This window comes from Tinamus guttatus, unplaced genomic scaffold (assembly GCF_059628265.1).
Source record: "Tinamus guttatus ecotype Peru unplaced genomic scaffold, ASM5962826v1 Tinamus_guttatus_pri_ptg000403l, whole genome shotgun sequence".
NCBI lineage: Eukaryota > Metazoa > Chordata > Aves > Tinamiformes > Tinamidae > Tinamus > Tinamus guttatus.
This window is the reverse complement of record NW_028288937.1, coordinates 995,665-1,021,656: the sequence shown is the minus strand read 5'-3', so window position 1 is coordinate 1,021,656 and position 25,992 is coordinate 995,665. Positions and strand designations below refer to the sequence as shown.

The 25,992-nt window shown below is 38.9% G+C and overlaps 1 protein-coding gene across 1 annotated transcript in view; it reads left to right on the top strand.

The window, feature by feature from the left end:
* The first annotated feature begins 8,792 nt into the window (after positions 1 to 8,792).
* The window catches only part of XPO1 (exportin 1), a 38,535-nt gene continuing 21,335 nt past the window's right edge, over positions 8,793 to 25,992 (top strand). The window contains exons 1-4 of the mRNA XM_088531280.1: positions 8,793 to 8,921; positions 12,494 to 12,625; positions 15,709 to 15,810; positions 19,612 to 19,684. Coding sequence (XP_088387406.1) covers positions 12,500 to 12,625; positions 15,709 to 15,810; positions 19,612 to 19,684 — 301 coding nt within the window. The 5' untranslated portion in view covers positions 8,793 to 8,921; positions 12,494 to 12,499. The remainder of the gene's footprint in view (positions 8,922 to 12,493; positions 12,626 to 15,708; positions 15,811 to 19,611; positions 19,685 to 25,992) is intronic.

Here is a 25,992-nt window from a genome sequence, read left to right as displayed (position 1 = left end):
GATAAATCAAAAAGCAAGTGTATGAAATTATACCAGAAGTATTACCCATATATTGCCCAGTGTATCAATTTTTAAGATTTTCAGTAAGCATTTTGTAAACTCACTTAAAGGACTTTGGTAGGGCAAGTTTCTTGAACTTTCATTCATCTTCTGATCACCTTTTGGCTTTAGTTCTATGAATATTTTGCTAAAAAAGGAATTCCGTTATCAGTGAAACAACACTGAGATTACTGCTTATAAAGACCAATCCTCAACTTGCAGATGCAGATTTTTTCCCCTCTTGTAAAATACTTCTTAGTGTTTTTGTTTGACTTCAGCTTAAAAAAGTGAGAAAAAAATCTTGTAATTTAATTTTACTAAATTTAATGATAATCTTACAGTTATTTATGCACTTATATTAAAAAAAACACATTATCAGTAGTGTTTACGGTTCATACCTTTAGGACATCTATTCATGAATAATGTTCCTTTTTTTTTTTTTCTATCTTTCCTACATATTATCTTTGTAAGAAAGTTGCAATTACTGTTCTTTACTGAAATTGTACCCATTTGTTTCCAACATACTGACAATTATACACTTGGGCTTAGCTAAACTATTTGACAAGTGGCATCATCAAAATTATATTAAGGTAACCATTACCCTGTTGCTCTCCAAAGTGATGCCTTGAGATGCTTCCTGATTATATGGTCCTTTTCTTTTCTACTAAGCAGAGGCATATCTAATCTGCAGGTCATTTTCTCCTCTACTTATTAGTACTTTTAAAATTCTTTCTTAAACTTCTCCCATTATTTTTTCCAAGGAAACACCAGTTCACAACAGCAATGCTTTCAACTGGATTCAATTTTTCTGTCCGTTTCCAGGACATGTAGGGTTACATTTTTTCCCCACATAGTGTTTGCAAAATCTTGTAACTTAAAATCTGCAAATATCATTAATATTCTCTGTATGATCTACCTGAAATCATTGACTTAGGACATTCATCAGGACAGAAGTTTTCTTCCATGCAGAAATATATTAAACTAAATGCAAAATTAGTTCAACCACATTTAGAGAAGGAAGTTGAAGAGTCTTTGAAGAACAAACACCTGCAATAGTAGCTCTCTCAAAAGAAAAAAAAAAGCACACAATTTAAGATAATTAAAAACAATAGCAGATGCTGAGTGAGAAGATGAAAACTTAAGCAGGACTAGTTCTGCCATTTCTGGAGTGATAAGAGTGCAAGGACAGAATAAACTCCCTATACTGTTTTAATTAACCAAAGATCCTATCATATCAAATACCACAGAATTTTGTTGGGTGTCTTCATGAGAAAGAAGAAACTATAAGGCCACTTAACATTTGTCCCAACCTTAAGAGAATTTTTTTGCAAGGGACACAACATAGCTGAAGAAGAAATCTCCAGATCCCCTCCTCCTCCCAAAGTTAATGGTTTTGGAGAAGGATCTTTACAAAAAAAATGGGGAGAGGCTGAAGTTGCTCAGATCTATTTGCATTGACACTGATGATGTTAACAGATTTAGCCTGTGTTGCTCAGACATCCCTGGAAATTCATAATTGGCAATTTCCTCTGAACTCCTCATTCCCTTCACTTCAGCTTTACTCAACACCTGCCTTATCCTTTCATTTGCTTCATTTCCCTTAACTGTCTTTTTTTGCTTTCCTGGTCTTCGTGTTTCCTGCATCACATAAAGAAATTACAATATTAACTTGGTGGGGTTTTCCCCCTCCCCTTATTTTCATGGCTTCTCCTGCTTTTCGCCTTCATTTAGAGCACCAGCTTTCCCAGGTATGCACTACTTAACTGCCTAGTCCTGCTTCTAACAAACCTCAAGACACCACCCAGTTCAGCATTATTCATAAATAAGAACTTCTAACACACAGGAGAAGTATTCAAAAAGAAAAAAGCTGTCAACATTAAATGAGTAATTTGCATAAGAGAGAAGAGGAAGGAAGAGTGCTCTGAGGCTCTCAGCTTCAGGGTGAGAGCTAATAAAAGCTAACTCCTTGCCAATCCACATCATCTTTTATTTTCCGAGTCTCAAACCACAGCAGCCCATCCCTTAACCCCAGGAGAATACATGGAGAGATTAGGCCAGCATTCAAACTATAGTAACTGCCACACATTATGGCACCCTTGTAAACATGTGTTTGTAATCTGTGCACTCTTCACTTAAATCTACGCATATATTTTCTATCCCCCCACTGAGGACAATAATTTTCACAGAAAGCTAAAATTTCTCTAGGAAAGGTAAAAAAAATCCACTCCTTTAAATTTCTAGAGAGGTGGTTACATGGGATTATTTCCACATGTCCTATCTTTTTGAAAAAAAAAATAAATAAAAATAAACATTCTCACTAATTCCCAGACTCATTCTCACTATGTTCGGCATTTCTTCTGCCAGAGGAATAATGTCAGAGATACTGGCATATATTGACAGACGGATCAAAACCAACCCAGACTTCCCAAGTTTGAGACAGAACAATAACAAGAGTAAGAAACTTTGTCAAGGAATAGCGTGTAAATTCTCCCAATATAGCTCCATCATATAGTAGGTACTAGTAAGAAACAGCTATTAATTTCAGCAACTATTCCTCTCATAGGTTAGAGAATATTTCTGACGGCATTTATTAAAACAAAAATTAACCAGCAATGAACATCAAAAGAAAAAAGCAGTTTGGTCGCAACAGGAGTTCAATTATAATTACAGAAACCAAAATTTGGCAGCATCACATATTAGAAAAATACATATATATACTAATACAGATCTCTGAATGCAAAACTGGCTTTTTTCAAATCACTCATGTTTCCCTGTTGTTTAAAAAAAAAAAAAGTTCATTTTTATGATACAGATAGCTGCCTATTGATAATTTGAGATAGTTATTCTTATCTCAGAATCATTTGAAAGTTAAACATAGAATGAGCCACATACCAACAAATGGTGTCACCTCAAAAAAGGTGTCCACAGGTATCAAAATCCAAGCAAATTTTACCACAGATTTCAGCAAGACCTAAATATCAAACAAAACATTTGAAAAAGGAGTAGGCAGACAGGGAACAACAGTAGCAAAACAACAAGCACAAGCCTACTTGTGCTGATACTGTATGTACTGAAAAGTCTTGAGCTCCAGATATATTTGTCCTGCTAAAATAGCTACTTATATGACTGCAATCAGCTTCTGAACCAGCCTTTGCCTGACTGTTCATAGAAGAGCAATGAGAGAAGTTATTTATCTTCTCATACTATAGTATCTTCAGCCACAACCTGTGTGAAAATAGGAAGACCATTTCTCTCACAAGGCTTAAAATACATTATTTGAGAAAAGCAGAGTCAGCGTTATTGAATCCCACTAGAGAGCAGTTGGTAATTCTTCCCCTGTTCAAAGTTAAAGCAATTTAACTTGCAAACTTATAAGACTAACCTCTGTTGTGCTTATTTTTATAGTTTAAGCACACTTAGAATCATAGAATCGTTAAGGTTGGAAGGGACCTCTAGAGATCATCTAGTCCAACCTCCCTGCACACGCAGGGTCACCTAGAGCATGTGGCACAGGACTGCATCCAAGTGGGTTGGAAGATCTCCAGAGAAGGAGATTCCACAACCTCTCTTGGCAACCTGTTCCAGTGCTCTGTCACCCTCACTGTTAAGAAATTTTTCCTTAAGTTCCTGTGGAACTTTTGGTGCTTCAGTTTGTGGCCATTACCTCTAGTTCTGTTGGTGGTCACCAGTGAAAAGAGGCCAGCACCATCCTCCTCACTGCCTCCCTGGAGGTACTTGTAGATACTGGTTAGATCCCCTCTCAGCTCAAGACTGGAGCTGAAGACTTCATTCTAGGGTGTTACTAGTAGGTGAAGCAAGTAAAAAGTTGCATCTAATCTTCTCTAAAAATATATTTCAACTAAAGAAGTTAACATTTAGTTTAACAAATGGGGTTTTAACTCCAAGTATTTTAACTCTTCTCTCTTGCTCAAAAATCCAAACAAGATGAGAAAACAGAGCAAATGAACCTTCTGCACAAGCTAATGGAGTTAAAAATATCTGACTTTAGTCTCTTACAGTGGTTTGTTTCAAGACCCAGAGCTAACGAACATCAAAACATAAAGAAATTGTTTATTCTAAGTGTTGCAAACACATACATGCTTTTAACCCATCAGAAAACTTGCCGTGCCTCATTGTGTTTATTTGAATCACTTTCTAATTCAGTCTCCATTAACTACAATGTCGTTTTCAATCATAATTCATGCAGCAAAAACTGCAGATTTGTTAATTCCCATACAAGGTAATCCACAAGTTTCAAGTAAGATAAACAATGTGAAGTAAACAAAGCACTTGATTTATTATCCACATGACCATGATATTACAGGATACATTATTTTTATGCATGGTATTATAAAAAAGTCAGGTGTGTTGTCTTCACATCCCAGCTCTTAAAAAAATTCTTAACTGTTTCAAAAAAAAAAAAAAATCCAAGAGACTTGATTTACAGATTGAGTACAGAAAGAAACACAAAGTACAGAAAGAGGGTCTCAGAATTGCAGTTTCTACTTATAAAAAGCAGACCAATTCAGAGTTTGTCAGCTTATTAACAACATCTAGAGTGTAGATGTCTAAAAACCATCATCTAAACATGGGTCAGAAAGCTTCTACAAACATCTTATTTGGCCAAGGCAAGCTCAGATACTACACCACTATCAGTTAAGCTCTCCTCCTGCCAAACTGACCTGAGACTTCCCTGGTGGCAGGGTTATTTCCCCAGTAATATATCACGCAGGACCTAATCTGGTATCACGTGGCCTTGAATATCCTCAGCTTCTGTCTGAAACAAACAGTGTTTATTTGGGTACAAGCCTTATTCCCCTAGCCTTGACACAACTTTTATTTACATATATATCTGTGTACACACAGACAAATATACATTAAAAAAAAGAGAATAAAACATGAAGTGAAGGTTGAGGAACACGAATACCCACAGCACATCCAGAACTTGTCAGGCTATTGGGAGTCATAGTTATGAGTGAAAATAGGTGTAACTATAGTCTATTTACTGAGTTATGACTTGCATACTACTAGAAATTTTCTTTTGAGAATGACTACAACAAATTGATCTTAGAAAGAGTTACATTTCACAGAAACAATCCTCAGGAAAAAAAAAAATAGGAGAAATGTAGTTCTTGAGCACAGTCCAGCAGTTTCATGGCTGTGTGCCCACAATTTGTAAAGGTGGAAAGCAAACAGAAAGACTTCAAAAAATCTAATTTAAATATCCTTTCTATGATAGAGTAGCAATAGGTCTGTGTAGGACTATAGAGCTCGTTTCTGCCAAAATACAAAATTTATACTAAAATAACTCGGCAAAGAACTTGATTTTCATCAGCAGAGATTTCTACCTGAAAGACAATTTGATGATCCTATTCTCTGGGCAACAATATTAGTACTAGGAAGGCAGCTATGCTGAAGCTAGTTTTCCTATATAGAGTGAAGTTTCACATTTCTGGGTTGATCTTTGATTTATTGGCTAGTTCTGACATTTTTTCTTTTTCATGACTCTCCGCGGATGAAGAGTCTTCCTCTTCAACCCGAAAACACATCACATCATTGCTCAGAATTGAGTATTAACCATGTGAAATGTCTTTTTTGGGGGGTTGTGATTTCAAAAGCAACTAAAGGAACAGATGTAGTGGGGAACAAATAACTTGACTGCTTCATGTCTGCTGCAGTTTCATAATTTCGCATTGTATTGCAGAGCTAGTGGCTCAGCTCACACTGGACATTTAATACAGGAGAATACGCTCCCAGACTGAATATATACATATATATTTTTATATATATATATATATATATATATATATATATATATATATAAGAGAAACCTATTAATGTTCTCTTGGTTGAAAGAGCTGCCTCCCACCGAAATCTACCAATTCCTTAAACTTCTGTAGAAGCTATGAAAAAGCATGAAGGTTTATTTAAAGATAGTCTATAAGATATTACCAGCACAGGAAACATTACATATAAAGTTGTCATCTACAATGCAGTCAAAATTAAATAAGCAGTAGAGATAAGTTGTCTGATATGTTTACTGCTATTCTCTGTTAACACTTGGGCAATCACATTTATTAAGCCAGTACAGTAATTATTCATCAATAATGCTTTGAATGCTTTAAGTGCTTTTGCCAAAAAGAGAAGTCATAATACAATAAAAAGTAGAAAGAACCTAAAGAATATTTGGGTAACCTGAACAATTAATCATTTTAATGTTAATAAACACTTTTTATTATTATTATTTTGTCATGCATAGCTTATAGAATTAATCCAAAGCTATTTTCTAGGCATTTATTTTCCCGGATAACATTGCACAGGTCATCTTGCCTATTATTAACCCATGCATGCAATGGCTGCATATTTCTTCACATACCCACTCAGCTCAGTGCTACTACAGGTTTTTACTAAAGCCATGGAGAACTTATCCGGTAGGCTCACCCAGAAGCTCTTTGGAGCCTTCAGCCATATTTCACATGCCAGAAGCTAAGAAAACTACCTAGGCAAACCATTTAAAATAATAATTGATATACAAATTGATGCAGGAGCACAAATCTTACTATGTTTTTTTTTTTTTTTACTTTCCAGTTCATGTTGATAACTTCTGTTTTAATATTGCAACACTATAACAATATTGCCATTCTGCAAGAATCAAAAAGCTTGTTTTTGTTAAGCTAGTCTATCAGTGTTGCTCCTTTCACAGCTTGCTATAGTTTAGAGCATAAACAATCACTGCAGTAAAGTTAACATAAATATTGCAAATTAAACTCTACATATTAAACTGAAAAATTCTTTGAATATCTTATACTCTCTCTGGGACTACAAGGGAAAAAAACACTATATTTTAGAAAGATGAGTTATAGTATTTCCTGATCTTTTGGGAAAACAACAAATAAAAAACATACAAAAAAATCCCAAAAGATACCAGTCTAGTTTCTCAAGGACAACTGCAAACATAGCCTTTCAGCTGGTAAAAGAAATTAAGGTCACTGAACAAACCCCCGGTTTTAGTAACAAAAATAATTTCTGACATAAGACTTTTTTTGAGGGGGGCGGGGGGGAGGGGTTAAGTGTCATACACTTGTCATCACACATGAGAAAGAACTAACTTCTGCAATAAGCCATACAAAAGAGCTTAAATATAAGCTTCTTCCCATGCCTGGCCAGTCTGCCTTAGCAACATCTCCAAGTCCTCAGGAAGAAGTTGCCTTGGGATACCGTAAAAAGTACACAGCATTTCACAATCAAAAGACATTGCTTCTATGAGCTTCACTAACCCCATAGAGCTGCTCCAAAAATCCTAATAAAAAGAAAAACCTCAAAAGTAGGTGATGAAGATTGCAATGCCTGTTGCTTGGATAACTCAATACTTCACACCCTTTTCCTCTTACTAAAAAAAAAAAAAAAAAGGAAGTAAAAAAGTTATTTTACACGCCTCCCATGCATATTATAGGAAAGGAGGCTTGACCGCTGGCCACCAGACCCAGCAGAGCTCGGTTTCTGCCACCTCTCCCTTATCTCCAGGTGAGGCAGCCTCGCCCGCGGCAGCCTGGGACGCACCTGCGAGGGCCACTAGGGACACAGATACGACCCTTGGTAAGGGGGCAGCTCGCGTGGTCCCAAAGCGGCCCGAGAGCCGCCCCCCTCCCTCAGAAAAGAGGTGGCAGTGGCGCCTCCGCGGGCTTCCCGCCCCATGGCGCGAGCCCAACGCCCCCAACGGCCGCCGCAACCGCCGCCCATCCACGCGCTGCCCCTCTCCCAAGCCCGCCACGTCACGCGCGCACCAGCCAATCTGGAAGCAGCAGCGCCTATGCCCGCGGTTTGTGAAGTGGGGGCGGGCCGGCGCGTGAGTGACAGTTCGGCTCGGCCTCTCAGCGCGCAGCGGCCCCGCCTCCGTCCCCCCCCGCGCGCGCTTGGGAGGGGGCGGTTCCCCCCGCCCCCCTCGAAGGCGAGCAGCGTGATGGACGGCGCCTTTAGCCAATGAGAGCGGAGGCCGCTTGCGCGGCGGCAGCGCCCGCAGCCAATGGGAGCGCGCGCTGGGCGGAGGCCCGAGGTTTCCAAACGCTCCGCGGCGCCATGGGCTGAAAACTAAACCGAGATGGAATCTCCCAGTCTGAACCGGTTTGAGCCGGTTCCGAGTGTGTGGCATTAGGAGGGGGAGACGCGCCGCGCTCAGTCCCTGCCGCCACCGCCGCCGCCTGCGCCGCCGTGCGTGTGACCTGCTCGTAGGGGAGCCCGCAGGGGGAGCCGCCGGCGCAGCTGGGGGGGCCACGGTCACCGCGAGCTCGGGGGGGCGACCATGGGGCTCAACTGAGCGGTGCCCAGGCCAAGGGGAGGGCGGCCCGCGCCGGAGCCCGCGGGAGGCGAGCGAGCGGCCTGCGGAGCGAGCGGCCCGGCTGAGGCGTGGGGCCCGCACGCAGCGCGGGCCACGAGGCGAGCGAGCGTGCCCGGGGGGGCCTCGCGGAGCCGGAGCCGCGTGTGGACCCCTCCCCCGGCGGAGGGCAGCGCTGCCGCCTGCTGCGCGCCCTGTGGCTGCCCGGCCGCCTCGCTGGTCCGCGAACGAGAGGCCCGAGGCAGCCCGCGCGCGGCGGAGACGCCTGCCCGAGGGGGCCGCAGCGCAGCAGGGCCGGGGGTAGCGAGGGGCGCCAGGGAGCGGCGCCGCAGTAAAGACCCCGCAGGGGAGCGGGGGCGCGTGTCTTTTTGCTCCCTCCACCCTTTTTTTTTCTTTCTTTTTTTCGCCTCCTCCTCGGGATTTTTAGGGGTGCTTAGTATTTTTTTTCCGTTGGCTGTTTTTTATTATTTTCATTTTTTTGGCGTGTGGTTAGAAACTTGGCTCGCCCACCCCCTACTTTTTGAAGGAAGAGGCTGTACGAAACACCTAGGTGAGTAACCGCGGCGGGTGCGGGGCAGAGGTCGGGGCCGCGGCCGGAGGGGCGTAGCGGGCCCCGAACGGCGGAGGCGGAACGGGGCCCGCGCACGAAGCATCCTAGGCCCGTCCGGGGCGAGCGCGGAGCCACGGCCGCCTTCGCTGCTGAGCGGGGACCGCGGGGCGGCACGAGGGGCCGAGCGGGCCGAGCCGGGGGGTGGCGATGGGGCGCGGGGAGAACGAGGGATATAATCTGTAAATTATTAGGAGTGGAAGTTTCCAGAAATATTTTTGTGTGTCTGTGCAGCAGTATTGAAACGTCCGCCTGCATCACGTGGGGGCCCTGTATAGAGCGCGGCGCGGGGCGGGCGCACGGAAGGAGGGAGGGAGCGGGGAAAGAGGCGGGGACGGAGGCAGCGAGGGCGGCGCCGCGGGGCCCCGCCGTGCTCCGCAGGGCCCCGGCCCGCCCGCCCGGCGTTGCGCGGGGCCGCGAGCTCGTGCACAGGCCTCTCCGTGCGTGTGTGAAGTAAAGCAGGGGGAAGCAACCGTTGTGTGAGGCTTTCTGGTGCCTTAATGCAACGCGGGTGTCTCCATGACGTGCGCGCCGCTTCTGCTTGGGCATCGGGGGAAAATATAGGTGAGAGTGATGCAGAGAACACGCCGGGGTGGGAGAGGGTAGTGGATGATAATTGGCTTGTATTTAGCAATGGAGTTATGTGTTCATTATAAAGCTGGGCAGCTTGCCACCATGCCACTGTGTCTGGTGGGTTTGGGGTTATTTTTGTCTAAATTAGTTGCTGCCCGCAGTCAGCTTATCTAGCAGTCTTGGTAAAATGGTTGGCATGTGCTCTAGGGTTTATTGTGAATACTCGTAAGTATTTTCTCTTACTTTTAAAATGTATATTTTTATTCCTGTGTACTACATACTTAAATGATTCAGATAGAGATCACATAAGCTAATGTGGCCTTAAACTTAAGGTCTAGGGTCATTTAGAGTTGGGATGACTATGTAAACAGTTTTCTTTAAATGCAATTCTTCTGACCTTTGCTAGGTGTCACGTTCTTCCTATGTTGTAGTTCAGGTTGGTTTTTTTTTTTTTTTTTAACTTTTCTCTTTTTGATTTTGTTGCTCCACTTATTGGCAGCGTTGAACTGATTTGTCGCGGTGTCTGGAACTGAGGCTTAAAACCGTTCAAGTTCAGACATGATGGGAAAAGTGTAGGAGTATAATAAATCAGAGATTATAAGCTTTGTGTGGGTACCCTGCAAGGAGTAGGAAATCATGTTGATCGCAGCTGGTGTTGACCACAAAGCCGCCATTTCTGTATTTCAGTTTGCAAGTAGGTAGGTCATTTTGAAGATATTGCTGGGAGTGGCAAAGGGACCTATTCAAAACATTTCCTTTTGGCTTCTATGCCGTTACTAACTTCTCTTGGTCACGTGGCTATGGGATTGTGTTTTTAGCACTCCCTCAAAACAACTGAATTGGGCTTAAGTCTAGGCTGCTAACTGAAAAGCATCTATTTTTAAATGTTCATTGTAGTTGAAAACAGCATTTCCAGCTCCATGGTTGAGCCATGGAAGCCAGATGTGAGCAGAAAGGGGTGTGCCTAGAAGTATTTGTGTCTGGTAGGAGTATTAACTGCCCTAAGCTGAAGAGCATATTAATTATTTGGATTTATTTTCAGTAGTACTGCTTACTAAGCTCTACAAGATGCAGTTTTAAATATCGATGTTAGCAGAATTCCTATACCTTGTTTTGTCTCTTGATTTCACATACCACATTATCTGGAAAAAATTAGTGTGGGGAGGAGAAGGGCAGATGTGGGATATTAATAACTGTTTTACTTAATTTTTTATTTGGTCTTCTCTAGAAAGACAGAACAAAATACTACAAAAGTGCTGACAGGATGATGATATGGCACCTTCAAAATGAACTCACTAGAATAGTGATACTAATTAAATATGCAATTTTATGTTTTTAAAATGCAATTGATTTGTTCTTTTCATTTACGTTTTGTATCTTGTATAAATAAAATTCATTGATAATCGCTGCAGAAGTATGTTTCTAAAGAATTATTTTTCTGATGCATGTTAATGTAGGACTTTCACTTAATTAGTAATTACTTGGGTTGAATCACAGGTTTGTCTTGCTCTTCACTTTTAAGCTTAAGACTTAAATATGCAAGGTGTAAAACTGCTTTTTATTTGCATGTGAAGATATTTAGCAAAATGACAAGCTGACTTCTGCTAGCTTACTCTAAATAATGGACAGGCTGGACATAGCAGTTTCCTTTATTCACTTATGCATGTATTTGCATACACAGACATATATTCAAATATATACATAGAAAGCTGTGGGGAGGGAACAGTTCTAGAAGAGGTTCAGACTCTGTCTTGCTGAATGTACCAGCAGCTCTAATATTTTTGAGTTGTCTGGCACTTTTCCAAACCCCTGGGTATTTCTCAGTTTGGAATCAGTTGTCAGGTTGGTATGTTCATTTGTAACTGCAGAAGAGGAGGGTGAATGACAGGGAGGTGCTATGGAGGAGAGGGTGGGAATATGTTTCAACATCACCCATTAAGGTGAGAACGAGGCTATAAATGATGAAAGGCTTCCAATATGGATGGCGATGTGAAGAGAAATGAGTATAAATTATCATACAAAATCCCATGTCTCTTGTCTGTGTTTTTTTGGGGTTTTTTTGTGTGTGTGCTTTTCAAGAGTTTATTCAATTTTCTTTGCTAGTCTGACAGGTAAGCATTATTTATGTTTGTGTACATGTGCACACGTGCACATGTGACTTCATTTGCACAGTTTGGGGGCTGTGTTACCTAGGACAAGGAGTTAATAACTGTGTTGCTGACCTTATGGCACCTAAGAACTCCAGTAGACTTCCCAGTTGAGTTCGGTTTCTGCTTGGAGTGTGATATGTCCCCTTCTTGGCCTCTTGTTTGAAGAGTGTCTTGAATCGGACAACTTCCTTGTTTTAGGTGAGAATTCCTTGCTCATGTATTGTGTACTTGTGAATAGTTTGTTTCAGCTATTTGGAAAAAAAAAAAAAACTTCTGTTTATTTCCTATTGAATACCTAGATCACATTTCCATAACTAATTAGTTGCAGATTTTTAAAAATGGTTGTGTCTAAACGTGTCTTCTGGTTTTGGAAACTAAACTGTGTGTTTTTAGAGTTGATTTTGGTTGCAATGACTAGGTTTTTCTGTCAGCAAATTTGCCATTTTACAAACAGTTAGGGAATAGTAGAATTTGGTGTATTATTTGTTTTCCCCCACCTCCTGGCCAAATACTTACTAGCTAGTTCAGCAGCCAAGTCAAACTCTTAACTACTTGTTGAATCTGCTAAACCTGCTGAGAATTTGTTTGGGGTAGTAACATGTGAATCCTCAGTGCAAGTTTGTCCTAATACTTGTTTTACAGTCTGTAGTAATATTGTATTAATATTATCTAGTATATAGCTCATTTCATTGAGACAAGATACTTGGGTTGAAGAGTTTGCTTTTCAATTATATCTAACAGTAATTTCTTAGTAATTGATCAAAGACTTTTTTAATTTCACTTATTTTGCAGTAATCTATGCCAGCAATTATGACAATGTTAGCAGACCATGCAGCTCGTCAGCTGCTGGATTTTAACCAGAAACTGGATATCAATCTTTTGGACAATGTGGTGAACTGCTTGTACCATGGAGAAGGAGCACAGGTAATGTTGAATTAGACATTTTGTTTATTGACCATATTCAATCTTAAAGCAAATGAATTGAGGAAAATCAATTGATTTCAATAAAAAACAGTAATACTAGCAAATTTACTCTGCTAGTGACTAGACTATTCCTGACAGTTCATGTGCCCATGTCTAAAGCATATCTTGTATAAAGAAAATGGAATAGCTCTTTGAAAGATACCAGTTCTGTGTGTCTTCTGTTTTTCCATGACTACTACTGTTGTTGAAATACACAAGTAAGAATGTGTTAATGGGGGCAGTTTCTCCTGCAGCTTGGTTTCTCTGGGCTCTTCAAGGAGATGTAATTTATCTGTTACTTAGTATATGGACATGATTAAAGCCATAATTCACTATGGACTTCACTGAAGGATTACATTTGGGAGAGGAGTGGGAGAAAATACATAATGTTACTGTGGTATTCGTATTTGCCAAGGAGTATTTTGCATATGTTTAAGGGAAGAGTTTGTCCTTTCTTTTCTTTACCTTCTTTTTATTGCTGTTTTTCTTTGCAGATTCTTCCCATGTTCTAGATCTAGTGCAAATTCTGAGTGCTAAATTCAGTTTGGGGGATATGTGCGCATGTGTGTGTGTGCATGTATTGTCTTTGAAGTAAATCTTACGTTGCTTTTATCTGGCTCCTGAATTACTTTGAAAAAAAAAAAAAGACTTAAGACTGAAAGCAAGTATTGCTGCAAGGGTGCTAGTGAAGTTCTGGGTTAGAAGTAGCATGGACTCTCAAGTGTTAGTAGGTGGTATGTGTATTTACCATTTTGACTTACAAAAATAGGTGCTGTTTGTAGTATTCTTTGGTTTTGAATAGAGCTTAAAAGTTGGAAAGGTTTATAAGGAGGTAGCAGCATGAGAACAGAGGATTAAGACTAAATGTAATAATATTCAAACAGCTGTTACACTGTTTTTGGGAGACGTTCTTTAATTTATGAATCATTTGGGTGGAGTTTTATGCAGCTCTTAAATTCCTGATAGTGAGATAAATTAATGTAAGAAGCAGCAAAAATGTAAAAGGGGACCTTTAACCATCAAAAGTGAATCCAGTAGAAGCCTGCAAGTGTGCCAATATCTGACGCTTTAATACAACTAGACTTTGATATTGCAGTACATTTCTGAAGGTGAAGATTATTTTCCAGCGAGCTCCATGAGCTCTTGCCTCTTCCAAGAAGAGGAATTCAGAAGGAGTTCCTGGAGGAAGAATGGCTTCGTTGTGGAGTCTGTCACTTCAGAGTATGACTTAAAAGGTGGCAGGTATCATAGAAGCTGAAGAAACCAGTCATTAAGATTGGCAGGTTACTGTGTTCTTTTTCAGGCAAGCTACTGTGGAAGAACTGTTTTGAATGCAGTTTAGATAGCCCAAGCTGTACTTTTATTCAGGGCATTCACCTGCCTCCTCCTACTTCACTTATTTCTTATCTGCTCTGATGCTTGCAAAACTCTATCTGCTGGATCTATCTTGGGCAAGTAAGAAGTGTCAGCCTTTTACTTTTTCCCCTGTTCTTTGCCTTTTTTTTTTTCTCCTTCTCTGCCCATCCAGTTCAGGACACCACTAAGAAGACTTGAAGCAGTTCAGACTTAGATGTTCACCTGTACTCATCCCAAACTCTGAATTCCATTGGTCTTTTAGATCAGATTTTAAAAGTTTATTTGCAGCTTTCAATTTTTTTTCTTTTCCTCTCTCTTCTGGTAGCAGCAGTGGTGATATTTTCAGTCTTAAACATTGCTATATATTCTATAATGTTTGGAACTGATGCCCAGGAAGTGTTTTAAGTACCACTGGGTATGAAAGCAAACTTTTCAGGGGTTGGGAAAATGATACAGAGAACGAGTACTCCCTTGATGTTTACGTTTAATCCTGTAACATGTCAGCAGTATTAGAGGCACCAAGGACACTGTATAGAAACACCCCCAAGTTGACTCTGGAACTAACACAACTATTCTTTTTCTCTTACACTAAACTGTCTCAAAGCTGCTGAATTTATTAGTTCTGAAACAGTACTGGGAGAGTATGTTTGTACTGCTTCTGGACTTAAAAGGAGCATTTGTGTGGTACTACTACATACTGAATCCACAGGGATTTGCCAGTTCAAGTCAGCGCCACAGTGGGGTTTGCTCCATTCTGTTAAATAGAGATCCTATTATTGTAGCAATATTTCTGACATCTGTTTTTTATTGTTTTTTCTTTTCCTTTTAAATTTTGATTAAATTCAATTTTTTTGCCTTACCTTTCATATACATAAATTTTTGAGTCTGAGAGGCCTCTGTCTTAGCAAAAGCATTTTCTTAGAACAGTTAATCAGCTCAAGTATATTCATGTAGGTAATTAGAAATTTGTATAGCTATAGTGAGCTTTAAATCTTTCTCAAAATAAGATTTAACTTTCCTGTTTTTGCAGAGTTGTTTTTGCAGTGCTATAAAAGAATGAATTAAGCTTAATTGTGACATAACTTGTTCCTCATAACTTTGGGAAAGTTCATCCTACTAAGGCAGTGCGTGATAGTTGTAGTTGATGTAAATTGCAGCAGAATTCTTAAATTCATTGCTTTTTTTGGAAATAGCTAATGTTACTTGATTCTTTTTAAAAAGTTGTTTTGTACATGTAAGCTTGAAAAGGGAATATAAAATTGATTCAGCTATTATTCACAGATGCTTCAGATGAAAAGTTTTTCAAATCATTCTGACTATGGTGTCTACTATGATAATCAGTAATGTTGCTCAAAGGAAAAGAGAACCATTACTAAAACCATTTCTTACTCCTTTCCCCCCACCATGGAATAAAAATTTACCTAGGAATTTTTTACTGAATTTCCTTAAACATTCACTGTTAGCCTTTATTGGAATAATCCAACTGTATTATGACTATGCATTTGACTTCGATTATTAATTATGCTTTAATTATGAGACACCCAATTTTAAGTGACTTGCTACTCATTGTATTCTAACTTGGATAAGTGATTTTAAAATACATTATGTATTAATATCTTCACTCACAGTATCTATCCTCTAAAATAATTTGATAATAATACTTTCTTAAAAATCAAATTTGCTTTTAGCAAAGAATGGCACAGGAAGTCTTGACTCACTTGAAAGAACATCCTGATGCATGGACAAGGGTTGATACTATTTTGGAGTTCTCTCAGAACATGAATACCAAAGTAAGTAAATTAACTTTTATTTATTTGCTTTTGTCTTTCTTCCATTCATAAACTTTGAGGAAGGTATCTTATTTTTAGGCTGAGATTTTCTTGGTACAAACCAGCTTTTTAAAAACAAAAACAAAACCAAACAAAAAAAAATTTCCTTGTTCCCAAAGTTGGCTTTAAGCATGAGATCTAAATAGATCGACTACTTAAAAGCTCTTGTTGACATAAAAAATATTTTTCTCCCCATTCCTCCCCGTTTTTTTTTATACAAGGAAGAGCTAAATTAGGAAGTTTTTTTTTCTTTCCTCCTGACCCTCTGCTTTTTTTTTTTTTTTTTTTTTCCTTTCTTTTTTTTTTCTCCAAGGCACATGCATGCCTAATGCTGGTTCCAAAGATTGGTGTGCGTATGCATCCGAGTAATGAAAAGTCTCCTAGGGCCATATTTTTTCCTTGGGTAAGTGCTTGGCTGTCTTTGATCTTAATGAGAGCCATGTGCACATAACTGAGGAGAGAATTTGTCCCTAGGTATATGAAAGGCAAAATAGAAACTTTACTAGGATGAGATTTTGAGCAGTCAATGAAGCACCCCAAACTCTGTGCAGTATGAGATCTAATCTTTACTAATATGCAGAACGCACTTGCTTTGTACTGCTGTTTTCAATCCATCCATCATGTTAGTAATTAAAGGGACAGCATTCAGTTTTTTTTCTTTGCAGTTTAAAATGTTTTCTGATTATGAAGCTTGAACAGAAAAGTAGTTCAAAATGTGTTTTCACTGTTTTGAGTTTGATAGTTAACATCTTAAATAACTGTCATGCATGTTTTTCTGCTTGATACACGCTGTGTTCGAACAGAAAATGATCATGTTTGGATGGTTTGTGAATTCAGGTGGGATATTCATGAAAGTGTGTTTTTCTTTTTCTTTTTTTTTTTTTTTCTCAGTTTTAGGGGAAAACATTTTAAAGAACTTCCTCAAAGTGCTAACCTTTAAGTAACAGTGTTTGCCTGTTTGCTTGCCTGGTAAACTTTGCTTTTTATACTGACAGACATTACTAATGTTTAAGTTGATTTATCAACAGTATTTTTAAAAACTCAAATTTGTCTTGTGAAAAATGAGATGATTAGAGGAACAGAAAGAAAGCAACAGGTAAAGAATTCTTCAATTTACATAAATTGCGAATGATTTGGTGCTAAATTTATGCACTATGGCATTTGGCTTTTATGCAATCATATTTTTTCTTTAATTAAAGCTGTTAACACTACCTGATATTAATCATAATGTTCCATTATGTTGATTGCTTGTAATAGGAAGAAAAGGGGTGTCTTCCTGTGCAACTGACACAGCTAGGCTTTGACGGCAGGCCTCCACAAGGTCTACCCTTTTGATTCCCTTTAACTGAATTCTGTTCATCAATTGTTTCTGTTTCTTGGGAGGTGGGAGGGAAAGGGGATTCGGTGCATAGAACAAGTAATAAGGGTACCATAGAAATTTCCACCATAGGGATCATTTCATGCTTTTTTTGGTCTTTGCTGTTATCTGTCCCTCATCTTCATAACTCAGCAGTGGATTGCTATATAGACAATTAGAGAAAAAACAAAAACAAATCCCAATACTGGATTTCATTTTATGTTCAGTTTAAATATACTTGCTCATACAGTTGCAATAGTGCATTTATAATAGTTCAGACAGTGAAACTTATAATTGATATCAGTGGGGTTTTTTTGGACTTGGTGTTTCTCACTGGGTGGAAAGTACCAAAAAATATTATAACCATACAATCAAATGAAGCTTAAAAACACACCAAAAGAAAAAACACTTAAGCCTCTTGTAGAGTACCCTGATAAGCTTGAGACCCTCAAATGGAAGGATGTTTAGGTAAAGATTATGTCAGTGATTTATTTCTCCCGTTTCATTTCACATGCAACTGATAGAGCAAAGTAAACATTACTTGCACTGAGGAAAAAGAGTAGGAAGAGATGACCAAGAAAGTAGCAGTGGGCAGAACTGTAGTTGCCTGTTTACAGAAAGACCGGATGGACACCTAGACAAGACTGACATTTTAACAGTTTAAAAGTTTTTAAATTAAATATTTGAGTAGATAATGAAGAATAGATGTGGCAAACTATTCTAGTGGTTCTCTTCTCTCTCTTGGCTCAAAGGAAATCCTAAGGAAAAAAGTAGGATTAATTCTGTCCTAACTTTCTGTCAAAATTTTGTTCCAAGTTTTGTTTAGTAATCTACTGCTTTAACAACATTGAATAAAACTTGTCACTCTGATTTTTAAGATCAGGAAGTTGAATTTTGGGGAGGGGGGGAAAAAAAAGGCTTTGTAAGCAGAACTACAATCTCTGGTTTTTGTTTTGTACTGGCAGCCTGGCTTAGGTTCAGGTGTCACATCTATAAAACTATAGTATTGCCTGAAATTGCTTCCTGTGTAGTGAAGCATTTTGCTTAAACTGTTTTCATACTTTCTTCTGTATGAATGTTCCCTTGATTTTAATTTATTTGTAATGTAATTATGTAAATTTACAGATATTATCTAGTTGATAAACTCTGGCTATGGGGAAAAATACTCTGCCAGTTTTCTGTTATTGCAAATTTTTTTTCTCTGATTCCAAGATTCTGGAAGATCATAGAATGCTTTACAAATGCAGGATGTGGAAGTGAAGTCGGTGGAAGCTTGAGTCAAGTAGAAAAGTGTATGGATGTAGATTATGATAAGATGAGAACAGCAAAAGTGGTATTTTAATACAATGTAGTTTGGGACAGTCTACATTGTGTTTTTATTAAACTGAAGTTCATATGATCCCTTTGGTTGAAATGCTAATGATCCTACCTTGTGTAACAACTAACCATTTTAAAGAAGAACTCTTATTCTCAGCCAAACTTTTAACTGTAAAGATACAAATTTACCTTTCAGGCATTAATGTGATACTTTTTTCCTCTTCCTAATCCACTGCTGATAAAGCAAACGCAAAATCCCTCGTCCCCTTTTCTCTCCTGTCTATTCATGCTAATGGATTTTTTGCATATTAAGGCTGTTCAATCATATCATCACAAATTTCTTTCCCTGTTACTGTGAGTTGGCAGTAGGGACAAATGGGCAGAGGGACTGGCCTTACCGATTACTTTGCAAACGTAACAGTTTTGGGTAAGAACCTAGGAAGGAATTCCTGAAAGGTAAAAGGATTTCCAAGAGCATGTTAACATTATTATTCTTTGACTGAGCACAAAAGTTCATCTTTAAATAGTAGAAATAGTTGCCATCTTGGGGTGGGTATTGAAATTAAATAAACCTGTGGGTGGTCTTGCTGTTCCTAAAATAACATACCAGTGGAGTTTGGGAAGTACTTCAGAAAGTGTCAGTGTCAGTACATGGCAATGCTAAGACAAGATTTTTCGCAGCCCAGAATGATAGGAAGCTTGAGCCCATCCAGGTTGCTAAGTATTTTAGGAGCCTGGTTGTGTTAATATTTGAATGTACAAGCAGTCATTTATGATGCAAACTCATATCTGGCTGCTACTTTCTTTCCTCCAGATAGCCAAAATTGTCTGCCAGAGGGCTTTTTTTTTCCTCCTGGTATGCGCATGATCAAACAGCAGGACTTAGTATTGCAAACAATGAAACAAGAAAAAAAATGCATGAAACCTCAGTAAATGGGTGAATAGGCATTTTTTTATTTAACTAAATTTGTTAGTTTAATATTCTTGAAGTCTTAGATGTTAAGTGTGAGTGTCTGACTGAATGCAAGTCCTGAAAGTAAGTTAGTCCTCTAGTAACATACTCACATATTGTTCTTCTCCACTTTCAGTATTATGGACTGCAAATCTTGGAAAACGTGATAAAAACAAGATGGAAGATCCTTCCAAGGAACCAGTGCGAAGGTAACGAGTTGTTTTTGTCCTAGTCTCTTATCTTTGTGTATGTATTGAGATTTTAGGCCATTAATCGTCATAAATAATTTAAGTCCAAATATACTTAGGCTGTGTATGCTTTTGTGGATGATGAAATTTTTTCCCCCGTTTTTTTTTTTTTGGCGCTAACGAGCACTCAAAATTCTCAATTTTTAAAAGTTAAAAAGTAGGACTGGTGCTTCTAAAACATGACTTGCTGCATTAACTCACAAACCAAATTTAACATAAAGCAGCCTAATGTAGGCAGCCGAAGGGGGATGTTTCTGGCTTTGAGCTGGAGTTTTCAGTTCTCCCTGCTAAGAACAGGAGGATCTTTACAGCTGTCTGTGCTCTATCTCCAACCCCATCACTAGGCTGTCATCTTTCTGGCAGACTGGGAAGTGTCTTCCCATGTGTTACTGGTGGACAAAGCTGATGTATGTGACAGACCTTCCTTTTGAAGTTGTAGCAGCCGTAAACATTGTAAAATAGAAAACACTAAGTAAAAGGTGTAGTCTTATCTATTAATAGTAGTTCTTCTAGGTTGTGAAATGCTCTAAAGTTTGCTCTAATTCATGTATGTGCAGCTAGTCTGTAATTTGAAATGCAGTATAGGGCAAATTCTAACTTTCTGTTATTGCGGGGAATCTGAAGCTTAAAACACTCTTTATTATCTCTGCCCTATGCTTTGTAATTAAGTGTTGAATTACAGAGATTTTAAAGTATTATTATACTGACTGGAAATACACTATGTGACTGTACTCTGTGTGGTATAGGATTAGTGCTTGTTCATGTAGCTTTCTGCCAAGTTACAATAACTTGAATTTCAGAGTGCCACTAGAAATTCTTGGCATCACAAAACTTGGATCCACACTTCTGTTTCTAAAAGCTGATTTTGGAACTTACTCCTATTTCTTATGATCCATTGTGAGCTCTTTTTTAATAGTTATAAGATTCTGTTTCAATTTTTACTGCTTTTGCTCTGAAACAATATTGCTGAAAAGATAATTTTAAGTCAATGAAAACTGTATAGAGGGAGGTTCCTTTTTTTGTGTGTGTGTGTGATTGTTTTTCTTCCCTCTTTTTTCCTCCCAGCTGGAGGTTGGTAGGTGGAGCATAGGTCTTTTTGGCAGTGGAAATGAGGTTTTCACGAGCCTTCTGATGTTGAAAACAACCTTGCAAACTTTAGGAAACAGTTTCAACTAAAGCTCCAAACCAGTTACATCCTGTGGAGACGCTAGGGGAGCACCCTGAAGTTGTCTCCTTTGTGCTTTTACTACCTAGCATGTTTGAACTTACACCTATCTTTCTGTGTTCCTATAAGCACTTGATTTCAGCACTTGTAAGTGGTTCTCTTACACATTTCTGCTGCTGAAGTGGAACAGGAAAAAAGAAGTCAGTAAGCAGAGTTGGTAACTCCTTCGTTCGACTGCTTGCCCTTGAAGGGAGGTGTAGTAGAATAAGTGATAAAGTGATTTGCGAGTTTAGGGTTGAAAAAAATGCCAGGTACAGAATATTCTTCAATAATGGTATGTCCTAAAAGATACGTACTCTGAATGCATAGAATAGATGATAACTAGTTGGATAGTCTGAGGATATTGGCTGGGGTCATCTTATTGCGTGTGTTCCTCAGACGATATAATACTGCATACATGCCTGTTAAATGCATTGTGAAACTGATAATATTTGAAGTGGTGCTTTCTGTGTTATTACTTTGCTGCTTGCAAGCACAATAATACTATTTGACTAGTTGCTGTCATCTGAGAAGATACAGTAACTGTTGCTCAGTACATTACAATGCAATATAAAAGTGCTCTCTCTTGTACAATCATCTGTTGATACACTACTCTGAATTTTTTTCTGAAGACTTGAGGTGGGGGGGAGTATCCTTCATCCTCGACAAATCTGTGCCTTTTAATTCAGCCTTGAAAAGAGGAACAAAATGTGTTTAGTGTAAAATGGCATTTTGATCCCTCTTGGCTTCAGAAATTTGTGAGGGAGAAAATTAGTAAAAAATGTCTAGCTTACACGTTTGCATGTTTCATCTCTACTGCCTTTTCATCTATGTTCCCCCTCACCTCCTCTCAGTAATAACGCATGATACAAGAGAACTGCACCTCACAGTTCATTCAGGCCTGAATGACCAGTCCAAGGCCAGTTAAATTGAGACTTCGCTCATGCCTTTGGTTATCAGGGCTTTTCCTGTTTTCCTGTTTGTAACAAGTAAAATGTTGGGTGCAAGAAATTGAAAGTCACTGTAACAAAATCATAGGACAAACTAATTCAGGCAGGTTTAAAATGAGTTGATTTTATTTGTATCTTATTTTATCAAACTGGGCATATCTAGCTTGTTTTGTGTCACAAACATATTAGCTGGCAACGTCACTTCTGATTACGATGGAAATAAGTCTATTAGAAAATACTGTTTTCCACTTTTAGCAATAGCAGTACTTAAAAGATGTAAACTCTAAAAGTAGGTCTGGCTTGAGCAGAAATAAAGTAAAATAAAAACAGTTACTGGAATAATCTGTCTGAAATTTGGGGGGTAAATAAGCCAATTTGATCAATTAGCCTGAACTGTAGCTTGAGTTTAATTTTTATTTTTCTAGCTCAGCATGAAATTGTACATCAGAACAAGTCAGTTTTTAAGAAGCAGAGTTTTGTTATTCCTTCTGCCTAAATGTCAGGAACTTTTAGCTTCTAGCCTAGAGTTCTGAATACAAGTAGGAAAAGACACTTTCTTCGGAAGATATGTCCTTTGGGCTGGGTCTCTGTTCTTGCTGAATTTCCTAATTTTACATTAGTTTTTATTCTTCAACTATTCTGGCATTGGTACATTCTCACTTGTGAGTAGTTCTATTCCTCAGGTATCGCTTATTTCTAAAATTGAGGATTGTAGTCACTTTTGGAGTCTTTATTCTTAATGATTATATTCTAGGAATTGAATAATTTCTGAAACACTTAAGTGATCTTATTAATTACTCTGCTTTTGGGGGGCTTAGTTTGTGTGTGGCCTTTTTTTTTTTTTTTTTTCCTTAGCAGTTTGAACTAATTCCGAGCTGTTTATCTAGGTAAAAGTACGTTTGTGGAACACAGAATCCTTGAAGTCCAGTTCAATAAGGCAGGCGTTTGGCCAGTACGTTCAGCCTTTGGGCAGGTTGAGTCATGGTTGATAGCAATGGATTAAACTTGCTTTTTAAAGATGTACTTAATGTTTTAAGAAATTGTGTTGGATTCCTCCTGCAAATATACAAATGATATAACACTTGATTTTCATTCAGCTTGTCTTTGAAGCTACTTTAATGGAGAAAAATAATGCAGTATATTTCAGAGCATCCCTCCCATATAGTGATCATCTTGGCTTATTTGAACAGTATTGAGCTATCGTAAAGTAAATAAGGAAACCCAGCAGATTATTGAGATGATAGTAAATGGTGTTAAATACTGATTTTCAGTACAGCAGGTTGTTCGATAATGATTCCTTTGAAGGAATGTCACTTGATTATAGTGCTATGGTCTCAATAGGGTTTTCTCTTTAAATATATAGCCTGCCGAGAAAGGCTTCTTGGTCTTCCAGTTTAGCGATATGTTTCATTAATCCCGCAGTATGAAATGAAATTCTGTTCCTGTGAACATGGGGAGCTTGTCTGTAGTGTTTTGAGTTGGAATGGATAAGCACTTCTCATTATGAAATCCGAATTGGCTGTACAACTTCTCATTTTCAAATTGAAAAAATAGAAATTTTCAGAGGCATGAAGTTTACTGGCTGTAGAAAGAACCCAGAGTAAAGCATAAAGTTTTCCATCTAGTGGAAAATTATGTACTGTAGAGGAGATTTTTTTTTTTTTTTTTTTTCCTGGGGAATGCTTCAGTTTCAGAGGGAGTTACATGGGCTTGCTCTGTGAGGGGGACTCCCCCATCCCCATACTCTAAGCATTGACGTGAATGATATAGATGATATAATGTAGAACTTAGGAAGTGTGGGGTACAATAAAGAACTATCCTCTTTCTAAGAGTTTTCATGAAGGCTGTTTTCTCTAAAACAAATAGATTTGGATTGACAAGTCGTGGAGAAGGATCTTTGGAACAGTAGGGTAAGAGCAATGTGTCTTACGACAAAATATGAGAGACTGTTTAAGCCATAACTAGTCTCAGAACTCGATTGAAGCTTCTTACAAGTGTCTCCAGAAGGATTAGTGCACTTTTAGGTTTTGCCACTCTAATTTGGGGTACAAAATAACGCTAATTTGCCGAGTTGAATTGTGTTTCATTTGTCTCTCTTGTCATTTCGTATAACTGGAGAATTTGTTAATTGTAGGTAATGCAAATGCACTTACACATTGCCAACTGTAACAGTTGTAAACACTTGTTAAATGATATTGTGCTCTGTAACAGTATAAAAGGGTGTGTTTATCTTCAGGCAAAAAAGTCGTCTCGTACTTCAGGTATGTACTTGTATTACTGAGATAACTGCACATGGTGCACTTGTGATAACCTGTTCTTCTGTCATGATAGCTACTCTTCTGAGCTCAGTTTACTCAGTCCAGGTGAAATGTAAATGTTCTTAAAAGTATCACTTAGCAATCAAAACTATAGGACATATATTTTAAAATACATCACATTTCTCAATTTAAACTGGATGCAAAATTTACTGAATTTCTATAATGTTATGTTCCTCATGTCCTATTCTGCTGTAATTATTGCGTAGCTTGGATCACCTATAAAAACAATTTCCCTCCAGAAATGGTTTCCATTTACCCATGTTGTCTGTGCAGGGAGAACACTTACAGGATGCCTGGTGAGGAGTCAGACTGAGAAAGTGAGTGATAATAGCCCCAGTCAGTGCTTCTGAGGCTGTCCAAAACTGGTCAGGGACAGGCGCACGTATCTTGCTTTGCCAGTAATGTCCAGCTGCTTTGCAGTGTAGAACTGCTCCAGCTTTGCGGAGCTGAGATAAGGAAATAGCTATACTAGATAAAAGGGGCCCGTGGATAAACGTGTGGGCAGGATTCACTTCAGTGTGACCCATCCGTCCTGCATCCTCCCATCAAGCTGCCCTTCCCTGGGGCTTCTGGGGCTCCCTGTGCAGTTGGGAGTGCTAGTCCTTCATTAAACTTAACTTGCTTAGCCCTTCACATCACTTAAATGCCTCTCTGTATAGTACCTGGGCCTCCTTTCTCACCTTGCAGTCGTTGCCTGCTGCTCCAGGGAAAAGCAGCTATCAGTTAAGAACTATAATATCTAATAGTTGTGCAGAAACTTTCGAAAAGGCCTTGAAGTGTGTTTGTTGCATAACTTCATCCTTGCTGTGTCTTTCCTTCATACTTTACACCAAAAATGCTAGCCAGTGTAGGCCTTGTCACAGTGATAATGTCCAGCTTCTCTGATAATCAGAACATGCTCTGATGCTGTGATGTTGATTTACTGGCTAACTGGTGTGGGAGAAGGTGCTTTGCATCTGTTTGTGCTTTATGTTTTTGAGCTGAGGGCTTGCGGCCCTTTAGTGAAGTGATTCAGGGAGCTAAACTGGTAGAAAATAGGTTTAAAGCATCTTTTTTACTGAATTAATTTCTTCAGTAATGCTAGTTAGGCCTTTGAACAAGCTTGTGACTGGATAGCTTGAGCACCAGTGTCATCTCCAAGTATTGGAGTGGAGACCAGGGACTGTCCCCTTCGGTTGCAGTTTGTCGTGAGATCAGCTCAGCTTTTGTCAAATGGGTCCTTGGAGGAGAAAGTCACATTTGTGTCCTTGTTTTGTGTTTAGGATGTTTGTGTTTGTCTTCTGGAAAGCATGTTTTCCAGGAATAGCCATCTCTTCCAGTCCAGTGGCTCAGGAAAGTGTCAGAACTCAGCAGTTTTGTTCTTATCTTTGAGACTTGTTCAGTGCCTTCCCTGATTGAAGGAGATCTGTTTTAGGCAGTGTTTGTGTGGTTTGTGCATGGCCAGTGCCTGTCTCTAAGATAAGCGCTTTCCTACAAGTCCCCAGGGCACCCTAAATTTGGGGAGTACAAGGGTCTGCTGCTGTTGAACGGTTCCTTGGACTCTTTTTGATGGAAAGACAGTAATTGACACGAGTTAATTTTTGTCAGACTGCAAACTTAATTTGGGGTAAAAAAAGAGTATTTTATTTCGTCTTCTTATGGAATGATCTAAAAAAGACATTAAATTTTAAGCAGAAACTGTAATACTTCCAATAGAAATACCTGTAGCTATGTAGAAAAGCATAATTTAAGCTTAAAATAAAAAGGCATTATGGAATTGCATAGTTTATGCTTTTAAAGGATTAAGAGTGTGGCTTT